Source organism: Urtica dioica, chromosome 6, assembly GCF_054948205.1.
Source record: "Urtica dioica subsp. dioica isolate 48M chromosome 6, U.dioica_male_clone48M_v1_H2, whole genome shotgun sequence".
Taxonomy (NCBI): Eukaryota; Viridiplantae; Streptophyta; class Magnoliopsida; order Rosales; family Urticaceae; genus Urtica; species Urtica dioica.
In genome coordinates this window covers 6,164,747-6,186,825 of record NC_142761.1, presented here as the reverse complement: position 1 = coordinate 6,186,825, position 22,079 = coordinate 6,164,747, and the positions used below count along the sequence as shown (strand labels likewise).

General features: G+C 40.8%; 1 protein-coding gene across 1 annotated transcript; it reads right to left on the bottom strand.

The window, feature by feature from the left end:
• Positions 1-20,927: 20,927 nt before the first annotated feature.
• LOC149393143 (uncharacterized) lies at positions 20,928-21,786 on the bottom strand. Its single transcript, XM_089617398.1, has one exon. The coding sequence runs from the start codon at positions 21,450-21,452 to the stop codon at positions 21,069-21,071; it is 384 nt and encodes a 127-aa protein (XP_089473524.1). The 5' UTR covers positions 21,453-21,786; the 3' UTR covers positions 20,928-21,068.
• Between the last annotated feature and the right edge of the window lie 293 nt (positions 21,787-22,079).

Genomic DNA, 22,079 nt, shown 5'->3' with positions numbered 1-22,079 from the left:
AATGGCGGGGCAATTAAGAAGTTGATGGCTGTGGCTGAAACATGTGGTATTAATATTATTTGTATTGTTTTTTTTACTTCTTTTATTATCCATGCAAACATGACTGTCCTTTCTTTTTTCCCTGGGAATTTGCATGGCTTAAGAATAAACAGAATTGGATTCCCTATGCCAATAATAATAGATATTCTGTATTCAGATTAGAACGTGTTGAATCTTTAATATGCCAAGTGAAATGGACGAATAATACACGAAGATAAGTTAAGTATCCTCATAATAACGGTGTAGACATTACATATTTCAGGTTTTCAACATTTGTCACATTCGTTGCTATGCAATTTTTTTTTATAAGAGTGGGCCACTTTATTAATAATGTAATTACGTAGTATTCAATTATACTAAAATATGCAATACTAAAATATGCAATACTAACAACACTGCAAAATGAGCCGTTAAGAGCGTAAAACTTGTTTTTTAAATAAATAAGGCCGAATTCATTACTACAAACTGAAGCTTCAGACACGAAATGTTTCAGACGCGACACGCTGCGTCTATATAGACGCTACTTTTATCATTTCAGTCGCGAGAAGTCGCATCTAATACAAAATTTCACCAATTTTTTGTCTGCGACACTTATCCCACTTTTTATTAATTTTGTTTGGTTACAGACGCGACTTCTCGCGTCAGAAACAAAAAAAGTTGCGTCTAAATAGAATTGGGAAAATGAAAGGTAAATATTTGACTGCATATTTTTTTGCACTAAAGATTTAGACATGAGCTATCGCGTCTGTAGGGTATAGTCGTGTCTGTAGGTGTAAAAAGAAATAGACACAACTGATTAATGAATTTTCGGCTAATTCGAGAATAAAAAGAATGAGTTTAGGCTTTATAAAAATACAAACTCAAAACCCAAATTTTAACCTCCCTCTTCCGCTTGAACCGTGCGATGAATTTCCCCAGAAATTGACGGCATCTCCGCTACGCCTTGGTGAGTGTCTCTCACGTTCGTTTTCTCAAACTCTGTCAATCTCTCACGCCCTCATTCTGAACCCAGGTTTCATTCCTAACCCAGGTCCGCGTGATTCTGGCCGCCGCTCCGCTGCTCGTTGAGGTGAGTCGATCTCTCTCCTTCTATCTGCGTCGCTCACTCCCTCACTTTGTCTCAGAATGACTGAGTGCACGATTCCCAGAATTCTCAGGTTCACCAAAGGGTCCGCCAATCGTTCCGCCGCTTGAGAAATCCGCCAATCGTTTCGTCGCCCAGAAATCCTCCACTGTTCCACCACTCTGGTGAGTCTCTCTCACTCACTTTGTCCAGTGTTGGGTTTGCTGATGAGGATAGTTACAAGTTCAATTTCTCGGATTGGAACACAAGTTAGGCTATTAAGAAAAATTGATTAAATTATGTATTTATTTATTTATTACTTGTGTGCAACTACAAACAAAAAAAGAAGAGTAGTATAGGTATAGGACGGCAATCCGGACACCTTGCTTGGAAACTATCAAAAGGTCTATACCAAGAAAGGTGCGTGGACCTCGTGGAGAGCGAAATGGCATATGTAAGTTTTAAAATAACTTGTTTACTTAATAACTGTTGATGTCGATTTTCAGATCGATCAACAATCACAAATAAAGAATGAAACGACAAGTATTTAAGAAGGGTTTAGAAAGACGTCGTATAAGAAACAAGTTAATAATAAAGAATTATATAATAATTTACGAATATTAATTACTTTTATTATTTGGGAGAAGATTACAAATAGACGAGGTGGCGAACTCAACAGGTTGAGCTCAAGACTGTAAATAAAAGAGTACAAAATTGAATTCAGTGGAAAATGAGATATGGAGCTTGAATGTGCGAAAATCGTCCTCTCCCCTTCTATTTATAGGCGAGATGGAACCTTCTGGCCGAAGACACGTGTTCCTCGATCTGGTCTTCGCGGCGCGGTCTACTCTTTGACTGATCCTTCTGATCAGGAAGACGTGGTCGAACTGTCCTTCATCGAGCCGGGAAATGCTTGTTGGGCTTGTGCCGATCTGTCGAGAGCGACCCAAGTCCATAATTGATATCGCGGGCCGTTCTTCAAATGGATCGTGGGCTTCAATTGGGCCTAAGCCCATTTGAAATGATATTTTAATATTTGAGTTTTTATACCCCCACAATTAGCCCCCAAATATTTTGAAAATATTTCGAATATTTTGAAAATATTTAACGCGGGGAATTCGAATTATTCCGAATAAGAGGGAGGAGATCGAAGATTTGGAACCACGTGGCATCGTATGAGAGCGCGTCCTCTTCTCACGTGTCGTGACGTAACCGTATTTCGTGGGTCGAAGTCGAAGAGTCGGAGAATCTGTTATCTTTGCAGATATCGAGGAAATATTTTTTATTTGATTCGATTCATTTTCCGAAATCATTAGATTTTTTCGGGATTTTGGTTAATAATGAAACATATAAATATGTAGACCGAAGAGTCGCTTTTTTCATTTATATTCTCATCGTCCGCAGTTAAAAGGTAATTCTCTCTTTCTTACTTTCTCGCTCTTTCTGATTTCGAGTTCTCTCTCTAAGTTCTTTAGGTTACTTGCACTTCGGCTATTATCGACTCTCAGTTCGACTAGCGAACTCAAGCGAGTTCATAGATTTAAACACTCCGTACGTAGAACACCTTAGAACTAGATGTCGAACTCAGAACTTCTTCCGTCGGGGTCTCAACCTTTCGGGAATGAGGATATCTTATTGCCCTCAGCCGTGACTTCGACCGACCTTAGGAGGATTCGTGAAAAATACCAGATCTCCCCTGAAATTAACATCCTTCTTCCTCCTCCTGGGGCTACAGCTGACACCGTAGTGGAGGGTTATTGTTGTATATATGAAATATGGCTAGAGAAATGTGGTTTAAGATTCCCATCCATCCTCTCCTATTCGACTTCGCCCAGACTCTAGGGTTGACCCTTCCCCAGATGTGTCCGAATTTTGTTAGGATGGTAATGGGTCTGATAGTTGTGGCCCATGAGGAAAAAGTCGAACTCTCTTTAATGGATTTAGTCCGTCTTTGTGTAGTTAAAGCAAATTCGAAACACGATCCGAAGTGTTTCTACCTTTCGAGGGCTGCAGGCAAGGGAATAATCTCGGGCCTGCCTTCGAAGGATAAGTTTTGGGGAAGGGCGATAATTTTACTTCGCTATAAACGAGTATTCGCTCGGGGACCGAGCTCTTTTTTTCTCCTCGAAGTGGGCGAGCTCGCCGAGTATGCATAAAATTTATTCTATTTCTTTCTACTTATATTTTGTAGGTAGGCGAGGTAAACTAACATTTATCGGTTCTGTTTTTTTTTAGAGAAAATCAAGGCGCCATCTCAAGGAGTGGAGTTCGCTGAGAAATTATCGTTACTGCAGTTGGGCGAAGTAGAGTGGTCGAGCTTCACTCCTTTCAGATTTATCTCGGCCAAAGTTTGGCCATTCCCACCAAATTTCTCAGAGCACCAGGAAGGTTAGTTCGACGATTTCGACATTATCTTTTCTGTTATTGATTTTGATTATTATTATTTATTATTCTTTTAGTCGTTGGAGACAATATGAACACTCTGATCAGTGCCCGGGATGCGAGGAAACAGAGGAATGGGGGTGCTGCCTCGACTTCGGCCCCGATTCCTCTTCAGGCGGATACTCCCGAGGTCGAAGTGACCGGGGTTCGTCTCGTATCCGACATCCCGGTCGTCTTGGTGCCTTCCGACGAGGTAACCGAGATGGCCGAGGACGCTCCAACAGGCGTTCAGGAAACCGGGGTTCCTGAGGCCGAGGAAGATCAAGCCCCCGGGATTGAGGATGACTCCCCTGAGGGGGGCGAGAGAGTTCGGGTCCCCGAGAGGGCCGAGGTCGCTGGCGCGGCCAAAAAAAGGAAGACGCCGGTGAACCGAGTCCCTGAGGGGGGCGTTCCTGTAGAAAGGAAGAAGAAGAGGAAAGAGCCGACTCCTGACCTCGTCGGCCGGGATGGGGAAGAACCCACCCCTGAGGCACCCGTGTCCGTAGCGACTAGGGCGGACAAAGGCAAAGCCGCCGCTGAAGGAAGTAAGTCTTCCTCGAAGTCGAAGTCTGGGGGCCAAGGTGACTCCGCCCCATCCGCGTCCCGGAAGAAGAAACACGCCGTCAACTTCCACTACGCTCGGGATCACCTGTTGTGTGACGACATTTACTCCTCGGCGGGGCTTCTTCGTCAAGTGACGTGTTCCGGGATGGAGCTCCCAAAGGTTCCTGACCTCGCTGAGGCGGACTGGTACAGGATGATGGCCTCGGCCATAACTGGGGTAAGTTTTTTTTTTATATAGCCGATATGTTATACTTGTGAAAAATGACTATTTTCTTTTATGGTCGAACTAATGAGAGTTGGGTTGATTTCAGTTGTCCACCCAACTGAACCGAGGTGTTTTTCGCTATGAAAAGCGCCTTCATGACACCAAGGTCGAGCAGGAGAAGCTCGCCGAGGTTCAGAAGTGGACGGAGTCTCTACAGGCCGAGCTCCAGGGGATGAATGACAAGATCGCTACCCTCCAGGACGACCTTCTGGCCAAGGATGCTCTCTTGGAGAGGTCGAACGGTAAGATTGAACGCCTTCGTGGCAAAGTTCAGTTCTTATCCGTCGACGTCGATGATAAGAAGGAGAAGATCAAGGGATGGGCGGTCCGTTCCAATGACTTCGAAAAAGAAAGCAAGAGGTTGGCGGTCGACCTGGCGGCTCGGGACAAAGAGCTGAAAGACGCTCTTGATGAGCTCGCTAGGTCGAAGAGGGCGGCGAAGGCGGAGCGGGATCGGGCCGTTCATGCGGCAAAGAAGGCGACTTCGCTTAAGTATCGAGAGTAGATACTCAAACATCGCCCGCAAAAAGTGAAGATGGATGAGGCCACCCTAATCTTAAAGAAACTCGAGCAATGCCGGGGGAATAAGGAGTTGATCTCGGAGGTCTTGAAGGGCGAGGTCTCAGATTGGGCGGCCGAGATGAAAGATATTGAGGATGACATTGCCCAGTATGAGGCCGACTACGCGGCCGTCGCCGTTCCTGAGGTCGAAGACATCCCGTTCACCCCATCTTCGGACCGATCTCCTGCTGACGTCTCCGTGACCGAAGTCGAGACTGCCGCCATCAACGAGCATGGCTAGATGCTCGATCGTACTGAGGAGGTCCTCAACTCCATTCCGGAGGGGAACGAAGAGGTGGCGGCGTTCACGCCCACTCCGCAGCGCCGAGATGTCGAAGTCGAGCCCCGCGATCAAGCTTAAGTCTTCTCCAGCTTTCATTTTGTTTTATTTTTATTTCAAAAAATTAGCAAAATAGCCAAATCAAACCTTATGATTTGCTATTTAGCCAAGGTTTTATAAATACTAAGTAAATAGCCATGCCGATGACGTGGTCCAGTAATAGGTTTTTTTATTTCCGAAAATTGCCCAAGTGCGTTTGAATTTTGAATTACATATTTGAATTTTCGGTTTAAATTTTTTCCCGAAATTTTTTGAATTGTTTTCCTGATATAAGTGTGAACATGATTTAGTCAATTTATGATTCCCTTTATTTTAGGAACTAAATGGACGTGGAAGTTGTAATTTATTTGTTTCTTTTTATAGATTATTTTTGATATTTTCGGCCAGAAATATATTGTATTGTTTATTATTTAAATATATGTAAATAAGTTAAGGTTATGACAACTTATGCAGTAAATATGCGTAAATAAACACTTCCAGATAATCAAATATAATAGTACTTAATATTTACACACATTTACTACAGATATTAACAACCATACATTGTTGTAAAATCCAAGGATTGACATACTCGGTGTAAATATCTGTAAATAAAGATTTACACACGACACAAATTTAAACTGCCCAATATTTACTCAGATTTACTGCAAAATATGTCAACACCTATTTTTTCATTCTAACATCCAAACACCCAAAATTCTAAACGCATTCACAATGGTTTTTCCCATACATTAACACTGAAACATGATTACATTTTACTACGCATCAAGATACATTAACAGAGATTTTTTCTTAATGGCAGATTGAATATTGGTGGAGAGATAATCGGTAAGTAATTTGCATTTATTACTTCCTTGATTCTAGTTTACATGTTACCTCTTTTTTTTTCTTTTTTTATTATTTTTATTATGTAAACCGTGTGCTTATGGGCGGGAAATGCCTGGGCTTTTTAGTAAATGTAGAAGTGTCTTAAATGATATCTGGCTATTTACTTAGTATTTACCAAACCTTGGCTATTTAGCAATGTTAAAGGTTTGATTTGGCTATTTTGCTAAATTACCCTTTTTAATAAGGATGTTTATTTTATTTTTGGGGCCTGTATGTTTTGGGCGAAGTTTTTATCGTTTTTGATACAATCATAGGGGGATTCGGTACCTCTATTTTATATTTGAATCATTGTTATTATTTCATGCAATTCCCGGTTTTAATTTTGCCAAGTTTTTTTAGCTCGCCAAAATCTATTGTGAATGCATGGATGTTTATTCTTTTATTCAGTCCGTCCGGCCGATCTGGGTGTCATTATTTTGTTTGCTCCTGAGGCAGCTCGGATCAGTATAATCTGTTAAGTCTTTTAGTCGCCTGTATTTGGCCCAAAACGTTTCCCTTAAAGATATCAGATGATTTCGCTAAGTTATTTAGATCGTCATGGAACTAAAAGGTTTCCCTTGAGGTTTGGAATTGGTTCGTCATTCAAAATCTGTTTAGTTGTCCGGAATATTGCTGGTCCGAAGCGTTTCCCTTTAGATTTAAAGCCGAAGTCCGTAATTAAATTTGGTGAAATTTTAAGTCTTTTAGATCGTCGGGGACCTAAAAAGTTTCCCTTAATATTTTCGGACGAGATCGACCTTCGTGGGTACGATCTCCGATGACGCTGCGAGATGTCGGTTCTCGCCAGAGTCGAGGCGTTTGCACTGCTAGCCAAATCCGAGGTGCGAGCTCCGTGGCTCAAGAGGGTAGGGGGACTGTGCCTTTGTAGTAAGAGGCTGCCTACGTACCCTTATGTAGGGATCAAGTCGGACGTAGTTCAATTTTTACTGGCTTTAACAGTAATATTTTTTGAGGTTCGAGATGTTCCATGATCTTAAAATTGGGATTCCGTTGAGTGTTTCAAGTTCATAAACGCTGGGATAGGTTACTCCGGTGACCCTATAGGGGCCTTCCCATTTTGCCCCGAGTTTTCCGGCGTTTAAAGATTTTTCAGAGGACCAAGTCCCCTACATCGAATCTTCTTGTGTTGACGTCTTTGTTGTAGAATCTAGCGATGGATTGCCTATATCGGGATAACCGTGATAGGGCTGAATCTCGCTTTTCCTCCACTAGGTCTAAGGCATCGCATAGAGCCTCGTTATTTTTTGGCTCATCCTCAGGTGCGTATTTTACCCTAAGGGTTTGCACCTGATGCTCGATTGGGATGACAGATTCGACTCCATGGACGAGGGAAAACGGAGTTTCCCCCGTCGGCCTTCGCGGGCTGGTTCGGTATGCCCACAGCACGCCTGGCAGTTCTTCTGCCCACCGCCCCTTCTTGGCATCGAGCCTTTTCCTTATGGAGTCGACTATGGTCTTATTTGTTGCTTCCGCGTGCCCATTTCCTTGAGGATATCGTGGTGTTGATATTCTTACCTCAATGTTGTTATGGAAGCAAAACTTTCTAAACTTTTTCGATATGAATTGTGATCCGTTGTCTGTTATGATCTCGTGGGGAGTTCCATGCCGACAGATTATATTTTTCCAGATGAATGCTGTGACGTCGACGTCTTTTTATCAAGACGAAGGCGCCAGCTTCCACCCACTTAGAAAAATAATCTGTTAAGATTAACAGAAATCTCAACCCGCCAGGGGCGACCGGCATTGGTCCAACAATGTCCATAGACCATTTCATGAATGGGTATGGCGTCGAGATAGATGACAATTCTTCCGCGGGTCTTTTTATGTTGGGGGCATGGCGTTGACATTGATCGCAGCGGCGCGAGTGCGCCTCGCAGTCTGCCAGCATGGTCGGCCAAAAGTAACCTTGCCTCTTTATTTTGATGGCAAGCGCTCGTCCGCCTGCGTGATTTCCGCATTCCCCTTCGTGTACGTCTTCCAGGATTCGTTTAGACTCCTCTGTCCCGATGCACTTGAGGTAGGGTCCTGCGAAGCTTCTTTTAAACAGGCTTCCATCTATGATGCAAAATCTCGCGCTTCGTAGCACGAGCTTGCGTTTTGCCATCTTATCGGATGGGACTGTACCAGTCGTGATGTAATGTAGTATTTCATCTCTCCAATCCCCCCTTCTATTGTTATGACCGCGGCGACGGTCGTGGCAATAGAAGGTTGTTTGATTGTTTCGACTGGTATAACCCTTTTGAGGCCCGGATCCGAGGTGGATGCCAGGGCAGCCAATGCGTCGGCCGAAGTATTCTCGCCTCGAGGGATCCTTGCCAGGGAGAATTCTTCGAAGTTTTTTGTTAGTTCTTTTACGACTTTTAGGTAAGCTTCCATCCGCTCATCCCTAGTCTCGTATTCCCCGGAGTATTGGTTTGCTACGAGTTGGGAGTCGCAGAAAGCTTCCACTTTCTTTGATCCAACTGCAGTGGCCAACCTAAGTCCGGTGACTAGTGCTTCGTACTCGGCTTCGTTGTTTGATGCGACGAAGTCGAGCCTAAATGACTGTTCTATAGTCTCACCGTGGGGGGAGGTTAGGTGTATTCCTACTCCAGCCCCTTGCTTCGATGATGCCCCGTCCACTTTAAGTGTCCAGGTGTCTTCGACTTCGGTCACGGTGGGACTTTTCCTCGGGAGTTCGATGATGAAATCCGCTAAAACTTGCGATTTTGCGGATTTCTTCACTCGGTACTCGATATCGTATTCGCTCAGCTCCACGGCCCACTTGGTTAACCTTCCCGATTGGTTAGGGCTATGTAGGAAACTTCTGAGCGGATGTGATGTCATTACTATTATGGTGTGAGATTGGAAGTATGGTCGAAGTTTTCGCGCAGCGGAAACGACGGCCAAGGCCAGTTTTACCATAATAGGGTATCGAGTTTCAGCATCGACTAACGACTTGCTTGTATAAAAGATTGGTCGTTGGTCCCCTGACGAGTACTCCACTAACTGCTGCTTGAGATACTGTGACGTATAGATAGAGTGGCTCCCCCGCAACGGGTTTTGCCAGGATTGGGGGTGTCGATAGATACTCTTTCAATTTTTTGAACGCCTCTTCGTATTTTTCGTCCCATTCAAGCTTCTTATTTCCTTTAAGGAGCCGATAGAAAGGGAGACATTTATCTGTTGACCGAGAGATGAAGCGATTGAGGGCAGCGATGCGTCCCGTCAACCTTTGAACTTCACGCCTATTACGGGACGAAGGCATCTCTCGTAAGGCGTGTAATTGATCCGGATTAGCCTCAATTCCTCGTTGGGTAACTAAATACCCCAGGAACTTGCCGGATGATACTCCGAACGAACATTTGGTGGGATTGAGTTTCATTTTATATTTATTCAATACCTCGAAACATTCCTCCAAATGCCCTACGTGGTCGTTCTCCCTTAGGGATTTTACTAGCATATCGTCGATATACACTTCCATCGTCTTCCCTATCTTTTCCTTGAACATTTCGTTGACTAACCTTTGATAGGTGGCGCCAGCGTTCTTTAGTCCAAAGGGCATGACCTTATAGCAATACGTGCCACGGTCGGTGATGAAAGCTGTTTTTTCTTGGTCATCCGGATGCATCAGGATTTGGTTATATCCTGAGAATGCGTCCATGAATGAGAGTATTGTATGCCCCGCGGTCGCTTCGACTAGCTGGTTGATGTGCGGCAACGGGAAGCTGTCTTTGGGGCATGCTTTATTCAGATCGGTGAAATCGACGCATACTCTCCATTTCCCATTTTTTTTCTTTACGACGACAGTGTTTGCCAGCCAATCCGGGTATTTCACTTCGCGGATTGAATCTGCACTGAGCAGTCTTTCGACTTCGTCGTTGACTACCCGTGCCCTGTCGGGACCGAGCTTTCGTCTTTTTTGTTTTATCGGTTTAAAACTGGGATCGACGTTAAGTTGGTGAAACGTGACATCGATGCTTATTTGTGGCATAGCTTCGGTTGACCAGGCGAAGGTGGATTTGTTTCGCTTTAAGAAACAGATGAGTTCTCGCCTGATGCCACCTTTAAGCTTAGTTCCGATTCATACACACTTGGAAGGATCGGAGCCATCGAGCTGTACTTGGACCGTTAACTCAGTGCTTGGCGCATCAAGGGAGTCGGGGTCCTCTAGTGCGGAAACGTTCTTGGCTGACTCCACGTTCATTAATTGCTATTGCTCTTCTTTAATTGTCTTGGCACAATGTTTGTGGCTAGTGAGATAGCAACTGCGGGAGGTTGCCTGATTACCTCGGATCTCTCCTATTCCCTTAGGCGTAGGGAAACGAATACATTGATGAAAGGTTGAAGGCACAACCCTCATTATATGTATCCATGGTCTTCCCAAGATAATGTTGTAGGGGGAGAGACAGTCTAGTACTTGAAACTCTACTATTTTGTTGATTCAATGTGTTTTTACGGGCAACCTGATTGTTCCCAAGGATGGAGTAGTGGACCCATTGAAACCTGTTAAATGGGTTCGTTCTCTTTCAATCTCGTCTTCATCGATTCCCATCCTTGCCAGGGTATCCTTGAAAATAAGATCTACAGAGCTGCCTCCATCGATTAGAACTCTCGCAACCTCACAATTAGACACGTCGATCGTGATCACGAGCGCGTCGTCGTGTGGTTCGGTTGTCCCAATTGCTTCTTTTTCGGAGAACGAGATTTGAACATCTTGTTCTAATCTGATTTTGGTTGCTTGGTTACTCAATCGTCTTTGATGTGTTTTGACGGAGTTAACTGTTTCGTTGCAAAACTTTGAGCCGCCCATTATGAAGTCAACTCTGTGTTTTGCGACAGTCGGTGGGGAGTTTGGTTCCCCTTCCTCCTCGGGTCTTGCTCTCTTGGGGGAGGGGTTGCCCCTTCCCCTGTTGTTGCTATTGAAGATTTTCTTCTTTGGCGGGGGTCCTAGATCAATGCATTGGTGTCGTGGCCGTTAGCCTTGTGGAAACTGCAATACGCATTGGGGTCCCGTGTCCATTTCTTAGCCTGGGGGCCTCCCTCCTTAATGTCATCACTGACATTGAGCATATAATTAGGAGGGGCGTGTTGCTTTTTTGCGTGAGGTACGGCGTCGTGGGGATTAGTCCTGCGAGGGTTATTCCCAGCGTTTACGGGCCTCACCCAAGTGTTGGAGTGTGGTTTCTTTTCGGCCGCGCTTTGCCTCTCGTAGGAAGCAAATTCTTCTTCGGCCTTTGCATAATTCGCGGCCTTATGAATTGCATCCTCTAGCGTGAGGGGGCGGTTAACAGTCATCTCCAGTTTCAGCTTTGAATCGTGCCTTAACCCCTTCCTCAGAGAGGTTATGACAGACTCGTGGCATACGTTAGAGATTTTTGAGAGTACGTCCTTGTAACGGATCATGAAATCCTTCAAAGATTCGCTCTCTCTCTGTTGGATCCCCCATAAGTCTGCTATGGTCAGGTCGTCCTCCACGAACATCGAATAATGTTTCAGGAATGCAGCCGATAGCTTATCGAAACCATCAATGGAGTTTGGTTCGAGTTTGGAGAACCATTCCAAGGCGGGTCCAAACAAGCTCTCGGCGAATAGTTGGCAGTATCCTGCCTCTAATTCTCTCTCAAAGAGCATAACCCGTCCCATTGCGACTCTGAAGGACAATATGAAAGCCTTCGGACTTGAGGTGTCGTTGTACCGTGGGAGGCAAACGTTTCCGGTATCTCCCTGTTGCACTTCAGTGATGTTTCTGGCGAAAGGAGTTCGCCTCGTTTCTTCTACGAGACGATCTATCTCGGGAGCCGAACTGGTCGCAGAATGAAATTCTGAACGAACAGCTCTCAGCTCGGCCGTTATAGATTCCTTGAACCTATCCAGTTCGGTCATACTGGGTTCGCCACCACGAAAGAGGCGAGGTCTCGATTGTGCCGGACTGGCCGCAGTTACACTTGCCGGGCCCTGACAGGTCTGATTCACCTCGCCAAAATGCTGGAGAGTGAATGTTTGATAGATCGCTTGAGGGCGAGGTCCCGCATCAGTCGGGAAAGACCCGGACGGTGCTCCCCCGAGCGGAGGCGGATGGAGTCCGAAAGGATCGATCGTGACTTCTGTCGCGACCTCGCCAGCAGTTCCCCCAAGCTGAAAGCTTGTGATGGGAGACTGGTCTGCTCCTCGGGCGACCTGTATCCCAGAGAAATCCAGACGGACTCCGGGAGGGATAGCTCGGCTTGTTTGCGCAACCGAGGTTGCTTGGCGAGCTGACTCAGAGGCGGTCATATCTCCGGATCCCACTTGAGGATCTGAGATGTTTCAAGGAGCGATAGAGTATTCAACCCGTCATTAAGAGCGCGGTTGGTCTCGGCTTGCTCATCTATCTTTTTTGGTCAGCATATCCAGGATTGCCCTGATCCCCGAGGGGATCTCCTCTCCGGATTCGTAATGAGTCGGAGTGGAAGACATGATAATTTTTTTTTACGAACTGCTCCTTCCGAGATTGGTCTTTCTGAATTTTCCCACAGACGGCGCCAAATTGTTGATGTCGATTTTCAGATCGATCAATAATCACAAATAAAGAATGAAACGACAAGTATTTAAGAAGGGTTTAGAAAGACGTCGTATAAGAAACAAGTTAATAATAAAGAATTATATAATAATATACGAATATTAATTACTTTTATTATTTGGGAGAAGATTACAAATAGACGAGGTGGCGAACTCAACAGGTCGAGCTCAAGACTGTAAATAAAAGAGTACAAAATTGAATTCAGTGGAAAATGAGATATGGAGCTTGAATGTGCGAAAATCGTCCTCTCCCCTTCTATTTATAGGCGAGATGGAACCTTGTGGCCGAAGACACGTGTTCCTCGATCCACACTCCTCGCCGCCGAGGTCGTAGTCGTCCGAGATCCGGTCTTCGCGGCGCGGTCTACTCTTTGACTGATCCTTCTGATCAGGAAGACGTGGTCGAACTGGAGTCCTTCATCGAGCCGGGAAATGCTTGTTGGGCTTGTGTCGATCTGTCGAGAGCGACCCAGGTCCATAATTGATATCGCGGGCCGTTCTTCAAATGGATCGTGGGCTTCAATTGAGCCTAAGCCCATTTGAAATGATATTTTAATATTTGAGTTTTTATACCCCCACAATAACATTATTTCACAATTTAATTTTATATTTTTAACGGGGTAGGATGCAAGCGCTCGTTGACGAACAAAGGCGGTAGGCCACTGACCAAGGTTTACCAAAAGACTTGGAGGCGTGGGAGAGATATGCCATGCATGAGGTTCTCGGGACCAGGTTTGATCATCTTTCGGGGATTGGCTCGGTTGTCCCAAGAGGAGCGGCTATCAATGCGTAACGAATCGACGATAGTCAAGCTTCTTCTTCTGCTTCACAAGGACCGTCAAGAGTATTGATATCGATGTCGAGTTTCTTAAGAGAGCTCCTTGAAAACCTTCAAGCTGCAAGCATTTCTGGTGTGCGGATTCCAGTCTTACCTCCCGACGTAGTGCATATGGTATCTTAGTTCTGTTCGTCGACTCAACCAGGGAGTAGCGCTGCCTCAGAGTAGACTCCTACGCAGGCAAGGATGCATTCACCGTAGACATATTCTCAGACGATTCCTGAGCCATCAGTGACACGTCCGACTCAGACTACTCCTGATCCACCATCAGTGACACGTCCGCTCAGAAGGGTAAAGGGAAAACAACAACAAAAGGGAGCTCGAAGGGCAAAGGATCAGGAGCACGGAAAGGAGCGGGACTTGGAGGAGGCGACCGGGAGGATCCGAGACGTAGATGCGCATCTTATAGACTATGATATTTTGTATTATTTTGTTATGTATATCAAATGAATATCGCATGATATATGTATGACGTTTATATTAGTTTTTATGAGATATTTACGACTTTTATGATATCATATTTATTAATTTATATGTATTTTTGAATAGTTTAAATTAATTCAAAAAATTAATATATACAAATTATTTAAAAATAAAAATAGTGATTTTGACGCAATTACTTGCGTCTAAAACAATTCCCGCTTTCTGGCGGGAACACTTTTAGACGCGACTTGTCGTGTCTGTCGAATTTCACAAAAATCTACAGACCCGAGAAGTCGCGTCTGTATATCTCCCGCAAAAAGGCGGGAAGTTTTTTAGGGAACATAATATAGAGATATAGACACGATTTATTGCGTCTGTACGTCGTGTCTAATATTAGACGTGACTTCTCACGTCTATTTGCCAACAGACACGAACATATAGACGCGACAGTAGTCGTGTCTGATGAAGCGTCTGTTACTTAAATAGACGCGACTTTGGGAGCTTTAGACACGATTTTTGTCACGTCTAAAGCTCCATATTGTCTTTTTTTTAGAGATTCTTAAGCTCCATATTGTCCTAATGGAAATATTTTCACATTTGAGTAAAATTAAAGCGTCATGTGTACACGGTGCTCTATTTAAAAACGTCGAAGTGGCTTGAGCCTCCCCTCAGCTTACGTAGCTCCATCCTTGCTCGCACTTGAGTCCATAGCACTTTCCTCTTCTTCGTTCTTCCGTCTTCTTCTCTTCTATATCCTCTCGCGAACTCTTCCATTTAAACTTGTCGTCTCGCTGTTGTTCATCGTTTCTCCTAGTCATAGAGTTCTCTGAGTTGGTCGCCAGATGTCAAACTTGCAGCGCCCAACGCTCTTGGTTAGGGTTTCACTTTTTTTTCCTATCTAACTTAAAAAAAATTGTTTATTTTTTGTTTTCTTTATATAGTAAATATATTGTTGTTTTGTCGCGTTGTTAAAGTGTTAGCTTGGATTATTTTGGGTTAAATCGCCTCCTCCAACTATTTTTCACTCGAGTTTCTCCTTTGAGCATTACAATGAGTTTTTCTTTGCTTTTTATTTGTTTTGATTTTGAAAATTCTCAATATTAGAAAATATGGTGATATTTCATTTTCTAGACCTCAAAACTAGCAAAATATCCTGGTCGAACCTCTTATGTAAAAAATATATTAAACTGGATTTTTGTCTGTTTTGGACAAAAATACCCTAGAAAGTAATTTAAACACCATATTATCTTCGGCGAGAGAGAAATAGTGAGGATGAACGGGAGAGAAAAAAAGGTAAAATATGTTTTTTTTTTACATGCAGGAGCATTTTTGTCCAAAAAATGGCCAAAAGTCCAATTTCATGTATTTTTAAGATCTTGATATTATTTTAATTTTTAGGTCTTGATTATTAATATGTTCTGGGTCATTGTTTTGAGTTTGGATCTAGTTTTAATTTAGATGTTTGCTAAGTTTTGTCTGTGAATTTAAAATTATACATTTAGGTTGTGAAATTTAAATGTTCATTTAGGTTATGAAATTAAATTTAGAGAATTTTAAACAATTTACGATGTTCATTTTGAATGCTGTTAAAAGTCTTATATATAGCAGTTGATGGACTTCTTCTTTTCCAATATATGATGGAAAATGCGACTGATATTCTGTTTAGAGTGAAATGCAAGATGTCGCACACAATGTAGCAGCAATATGTCCGGCAACTTGCTTTAACACATATAATGGATAATGAACAAAGCAGTGCGTAAAAGTAAAGACATACAATATGGTTACCCAGTTCGGTGCAACATCACCTACGTCTGGGGGCTCACAGTCAATAGAAAGGATTTTACTATCAAGTAGTCAATAGTACAAACAAGGACTTAGATGAACAACACAAATATCAATGCCCTAGAAGCTATTACTACAAGTGATTACCAAAACAGGGACTCCCCCTGAATTTGAGACTCCTCTCAATTCCACTTTTCAAGCACGCTCCGATGCTTGATCAACTTCAATGTCAAAACGCACGCGAAGACTTCAATCACGCAATCACAAGATCCAATCTCACAAACACTCAGACTTTTGGAAGAGTGTTTATAGAATTACACCGCTCTTAACAAAACAAATAGTCTCTCAGTCCGCCAATCGTGCACGTCTAGAACCCAAATATTTTGATAAAGCGTCAGGAACTGCTAAAGGGGTAGCACTCAGCTTTTATAGCAGTCATACAAATCTAGAAGTCAATCTAGGGTTTCCTTACCCATAAACGCGTGAAGATCATCAAGGAAAGTCTTCAGCGATACGATTCGACAAAACAAGAAACTTGCCAGAAATACTGTCTGCGCACAAAGAGAAATATGTCTCTACTTATCTTGAAGCATGGTGACCGACATATTTCTTTAACAACTTGCAGTAAAAAATAAGCAAAAGCACATAACATAACAACAATCTCCTTAAACAGCACAAAACAAGAACGTCCAAGGTCAAGGAACTAGATTATATATATATTTGAGAAAATGGTGGCATAAATACCCAAAGTTTGAACATATTTGCATTTTCTTACCAATTGTTTAAAACCTGCGGGCAAAATACTTAAGGTTATATTTCATCAACTCCGTCACTACATGTGGCGTTATGTTGGATGAGAATTACAGATGTCATCATCTGGGATTTATTTGAAAATTAAGTAATGAGAATTGAATGAAAAAACATTAATAGAACTAATTAAAAAAAATAAAAACAAATTAAATACATTTGATTAAAAACGAACGAATAAAAAAAGAAAAAGAAAAACAAACGAAACCTAATTTCCCGTTCGAACGACAGCTGCGATGGAGGACCCTGAATCGTCGAAGAATCCTGGCGAAGACGAAGATTACATGGCGAAGACGGAGAAACCTAAGTCCATTGAACACCACAATAACAAGTCTCAGTTGGACGAAATCCATCGTGCTTCACCGACGAACTCCTACGCACACCTCGATAGCCATTATACGATGAAGATGACGACATCGCTAGGTTGCTGGAGTTTCGATGATGAGATGAGACCAAAAGATGGCGATGGAGTTGAAGACTCGATGAAGATGTCGAAGAAAAGAAGAAGAAGAAAAAACCTAGGTCATTAATTTGGGGATTTCGACCAACACATGCTCTTTTATTCGGATTACATTATTATTTAATTTGTTTTTTCATTCAATTCTCATTACTTAATTTTCAAATAAATCCCAGATGATGACATCTGTAATTCCCATCCAACATAACGCCACAGGTAGTAACGGAGTTGATGAAATATAACCTTAGGTATTTTACCCGCAGGTTTTAAACAATTGGTAAGAAAATGCAAATATGTTCAAATTTTGGGCATTTATGCCACCATTTTCTCTATATATTTTATGTAAACCGTAAGTAAGGTAATTAATTCAAGGTCATTCTTCAACCACTAACTATGGTGGGAAACAAAAGTCACATTTTAGGTGAATTATTGAGGCTAATGGTACATCATGCGTAATTACTCCCTTTTTTGGTGGAGTAAGAAAAGTTGACCAGGTAGTGCAAGTGTACTAGTCCTGATTTATTTAAATACTGATGAAAGACATAGAGCTTCTTAAATAGGGCATTTAGGGTTTTTGATACTCCAATGGTAACCCTTAAACTATCATTTTGAGGGTTTGAACATTTGACCTTTAAATTTGAAAGTCCACAATTCATACCCTAAAAAATTGTTGTGTAATTATATTTTAGTATTTTATTTTGTATAAATTGTTAAAACATACCTCATTTTCTAAAATTGCATCAAATATTTTATTTTTTTGGTATATAAAAACAAATAAATTGCAATTAAATCCTTATAATTTAATAATTTGATGTATTTACTAGTGGATGAATAAATAAAAACATAAAAATGCAATTAATATTAAATTTAAAATTAATACAAAATAAAGAGTAAATGCATCAATAACAAAAATAACAAAATAAAATTACATACATACTCAAACATACAAAATACAACTTCACTTAAAAAAAAAAAAAAAGCTAACTGATGTTCTTATAAATCCGACCCCGAACTTTCAATGTCACTAAAACTAACTGACAATTTCTTGCTCGAAATCCTCAAATCAAAGATAAATGGACTCCTATATCACTTCAAAAAGCATCAATTTGCCATATATGAGAGCATTACGGAAATAATCCGGTCGAGTAATGTATATTTTATTTTATTTGAGTAATTTTATTAAAGTATATTTTTTTTATTGCTTGTGTGTAATTTTATATTTTCATCTATTTTTGTTAAAATGTAACTCTAAATTTATGTGTAATTTTATGTTTTCATCTATATTTTTATTAAAATGTAACTATATATTGTGAATGTTTTATCATTATTTATGAAGGTATAATAATGTACAATATTAATGAATATTCAGGACTAATATATAATATAAATAAATTTTTGAGTTTGAGAATCCTCAAAATAAGGGTCTCCATTGGAATGTAAGGCATTTAGAGCATCTCCAATGGAGGCCCTTAAACCCTCATTTTGAGGGTTTTTGGACCTCCAATGGGGAACTCTAAACTCTCATTATGGGATTTTTAAAGTGCACCCTCATATTTGAGGGTGCACTATTTGGATCCTAAAAAGTTATTGCTTGTAGCGACTCGAAATTTTAAGATTAATGTTGTAAATTAAGTTCATCAAAAGGACGAGAAAATTCTCGGTTCGAATCGTTTAATTAAAAGTTTGATCGGTTACGGTTTTAGTCACAAAATTTTGTGACAAGGACGTGGTTGTAATGTTTTCTGGGCTCGTTTGAAAGAAACTTGGAGCTTGGGGGTCGGAATGAGTCGGTGATAAAACCGGAGGACTTAATGAGTAAATAGAGTATTCTCGGTTTTTTTTTTATAAAAGGATGATTTGAGATACTTGAGATAAGTTATTGACGGTTCTGAATTTGGAAAAGAAAAGAATGATACTTGTTTCGCTAGAATTATTTTCAAATTTCATTATGAAAATGAAATTAGACTCGTTCAAGGAATGCGAGTTTTGGAATTTATATTTAGAAATGTCTTTGGGTCCTACGATTATTAAATCGTACGTTTGAGTTTGAGTATCGTGAATTACTCGTAGAGTTCTGATTCAGAGTCGGTTTGATTATCGTGATAGGACTCAAGGCTGAAAGTCGTTTAAAGGGTTCACAGAGTAAGTGAACGTTTGGATTCTCGGTTTTAGTGAACGTTCGAGTTCACAGGATGAGCGAACGTCTCGTGGATGAGCAACATAGACGCTTATTCTCGAGGTAGGTTATTCTAACCCTTCTCTCCTGATTTTATGGTTTGGCCTCAAGTATATATTATTTTCGAAATGAAAATGTTTGTGAACGTGCCACGAAACCTAGAATCGTTTTCAAAATGTGACGGAACTTCAACTCGGGATATTCGATTTTGAAGTTGAGAATATTTTCGATATTATACATATACCCCGTATTTACGAAAGAAAGTTTCGTATATCCTGGATAAGCCGGTTTCACACACACATGTTTATGGTGCGGAGAGTGCACCTTGCTCTGATCAGAGGACTGTCACGGGTTAAGTTGACAGGCGGCTCAGGAGATAGTACACGTTTAGATGTATCTAGAGACACAATTTAAATTTCTGCAATTTACATTTTTGCAAGGTATATTGTACGTGTATGGTGATTTACACGTGACAAGAATATTATTATTATATAGTAAGTATTATTTTCGATTTTTTTTTTAAAATCAAACCATTACTATAGCACCTACTGGGCCTCAGGCTCATCCCTATTTCTTCAAATTTTTCTTATAATCAGGAAGTGAAAAAGAGAAGGGTTAGAAAGACCTCGGGGTTAAGTGTGGTCGAGAGTTTGAAGGTTTTCACTGGATAGACTACCAAGTGTTGAAGGTTTGTTTTATTTTCGTTTTCTTTCTTTTATCTTTGGACTTGTAAAGTAAATAACTGAGTATGCACCGTGGGATAGTTATGTAAAATTTGTTAGTGTTTAATTTTATTCAATAATCACACCCTACTTTCCCGGGGGGTGACATTGCTAAATTATTTATTAGTCATATTCTTTATATAACTTGTTAAAAATGCCATCATTTTACAAAATTTAGTAAAATCTGTTAGTTTTTGGTACATAAAGATAAAACTATAAATTAATGAGGGTTTAAGCACAAACTATAATTTACGTTTAATTAAAATTTGATTTTATGTAGGGTATGTGTTAATATTATGTATGGAAGTATAATAATAATAGTATTATTAAACATTGAGGATTAATATGTAAGGCTTTTATTGGATTAGAGGACCCTTAAACCCTCATTTTGAAGATAGGGCCTCTCAAAATAAAGGTCTTCATTGGAGATGCCTAATGTATGTTGTCCACTTTGTTTCTTTTTAATCAGCAAAGTTAAGACATGTACTGGGGAAATATCTTTTGCATCAAGAAAGATAATAATACATGTAGTAATACTTTATAAACGCAAAACCCTGTTCACTAGTTACTGATTTGTAAAATAATTTTTGCCATTTTCATAAAAAATAAAAAAGACTTGGGAAAAAAAAATCTGCAAAAACAAGAGAATGGAAAATCAAACTTTTAAGACAGTGCTTATAATTTCACCAAGACTATGTATATCAATAAGAAATAAAATACTTCAGACAGTGCTTATAATTTAACCAAGACTATATCTATAAATAAGAAATAAAAATAATTAATTTAAATATATAAACCATATTGAATAAATTAGTAGGATAAATCTGAAAAAAAAATCAAACTTTTAAATGGGTAAAAATGAGTTTTATGTTTTTTTTTTTTTTACCAATTTTGTAAATAAAACATTTAATAACAGTTGGAAAAGAAATATTGATATGAAGCGTGCCACAATCAGACGATATATTTACACCCAAAAGACTATGACTTGGTTTCAAAAATAAAATAAAAAAGATAAATGCAAAACACTACTAGAATCCGAACTGCTAAGAAAAAAAGTCTCAACTGAAATAAATTATTCTGTACAATAGCATATATATATATGAGACATACCATTATCATCATTATTATAACAAAAACCTTATCAAGAAAGGATTTTTTTTTTTTTTTGTTACTAAAAAAAAACTAGTAAAATGAGTAAGAAGAGGCTTTGCCAACTTGTGACGTGCTAGTGGATGATCTCGAGTACTTCTTCGCGGGAGAAGACGACGAGGACGTCGACGTCGACAAGTCACCGGATCTCCGGCGGAGCATCTGTCTCATTCCGTCGGCGACTCTCACGGCCGGGTTAGACTTAAACTTGCGGCAAAAGGACATGTGGGCTTTCACGGCGTCTTGTAGTCCGAAGGGCTTTTTACCTTTTCCGACCTCGTCCCTCACCGCCTCCGAGCAAAGCCCGCAAAGCCATTTGCCCTCAAACTTGGCCTTCACGGCGGTGATGTAATCCTCAGTGCACTCCTCTTTCAGCCCACAACACTCACACTTCACCAGCTCAATTATACTATCCATGCTTTGTGGTTTGGATTGGATTAAGTGTTTTTGTGGAGAAGATTTGAGAATTATAGCTCTTGATTTTTTTTTTCCTTCCTCTCGTGTGTTGGATTTGATTAGCAATGATGGGGGTTTTTTTTTTTGTGTGGGTACTTTTTCTTTTCTTTGTTTCCACTACTCCTATGTGGTTTTTCTCACTTTATATATGGTGTTGATGGTTTGGTGATTATTTATTTTGATAAAAATAGGAGGTGTTGGGTTATTTTTCTTTATCCTTGGGGATTATTGGTTGTATAATAATTGTGAGATATATCATATATGTATTTTGAGAGAGAGAGAGAGAGAGAGAGAGAAAGAGAGAGAGGAAAACTGCCATAATTTCCTCCATGTTATAAGGGACATGGGGCACTGGAAAATGAGACGAAGGTTGGTCATGAGGGGCCACAAGGCTGGCCCTTATTATACCATTTTTGTGAAAATGTTATTGCAAACCTAATGCTTCTAAACATTGCTGAAATTGTTTCTGTTTTCTTTGCAACCGCCTAGAAACGCTCCTAAAAAAGAAGTTTTGAGTCCATTTTTTATTTTTTTTTTCATAAAATTATGTTTGCTCGCCGTTTGGTAAGTTCCCTTTATCTCAGGTCA

Coding starts and splice junctions, on each gene's coding strand:
- LOC149393143 (XM_089617398.1), bottom strand. CDS start 21,452: ATGGATAGTATAATTGAGCTGGTGAAGTGTGAGTGTTGTGGGCTGAAA.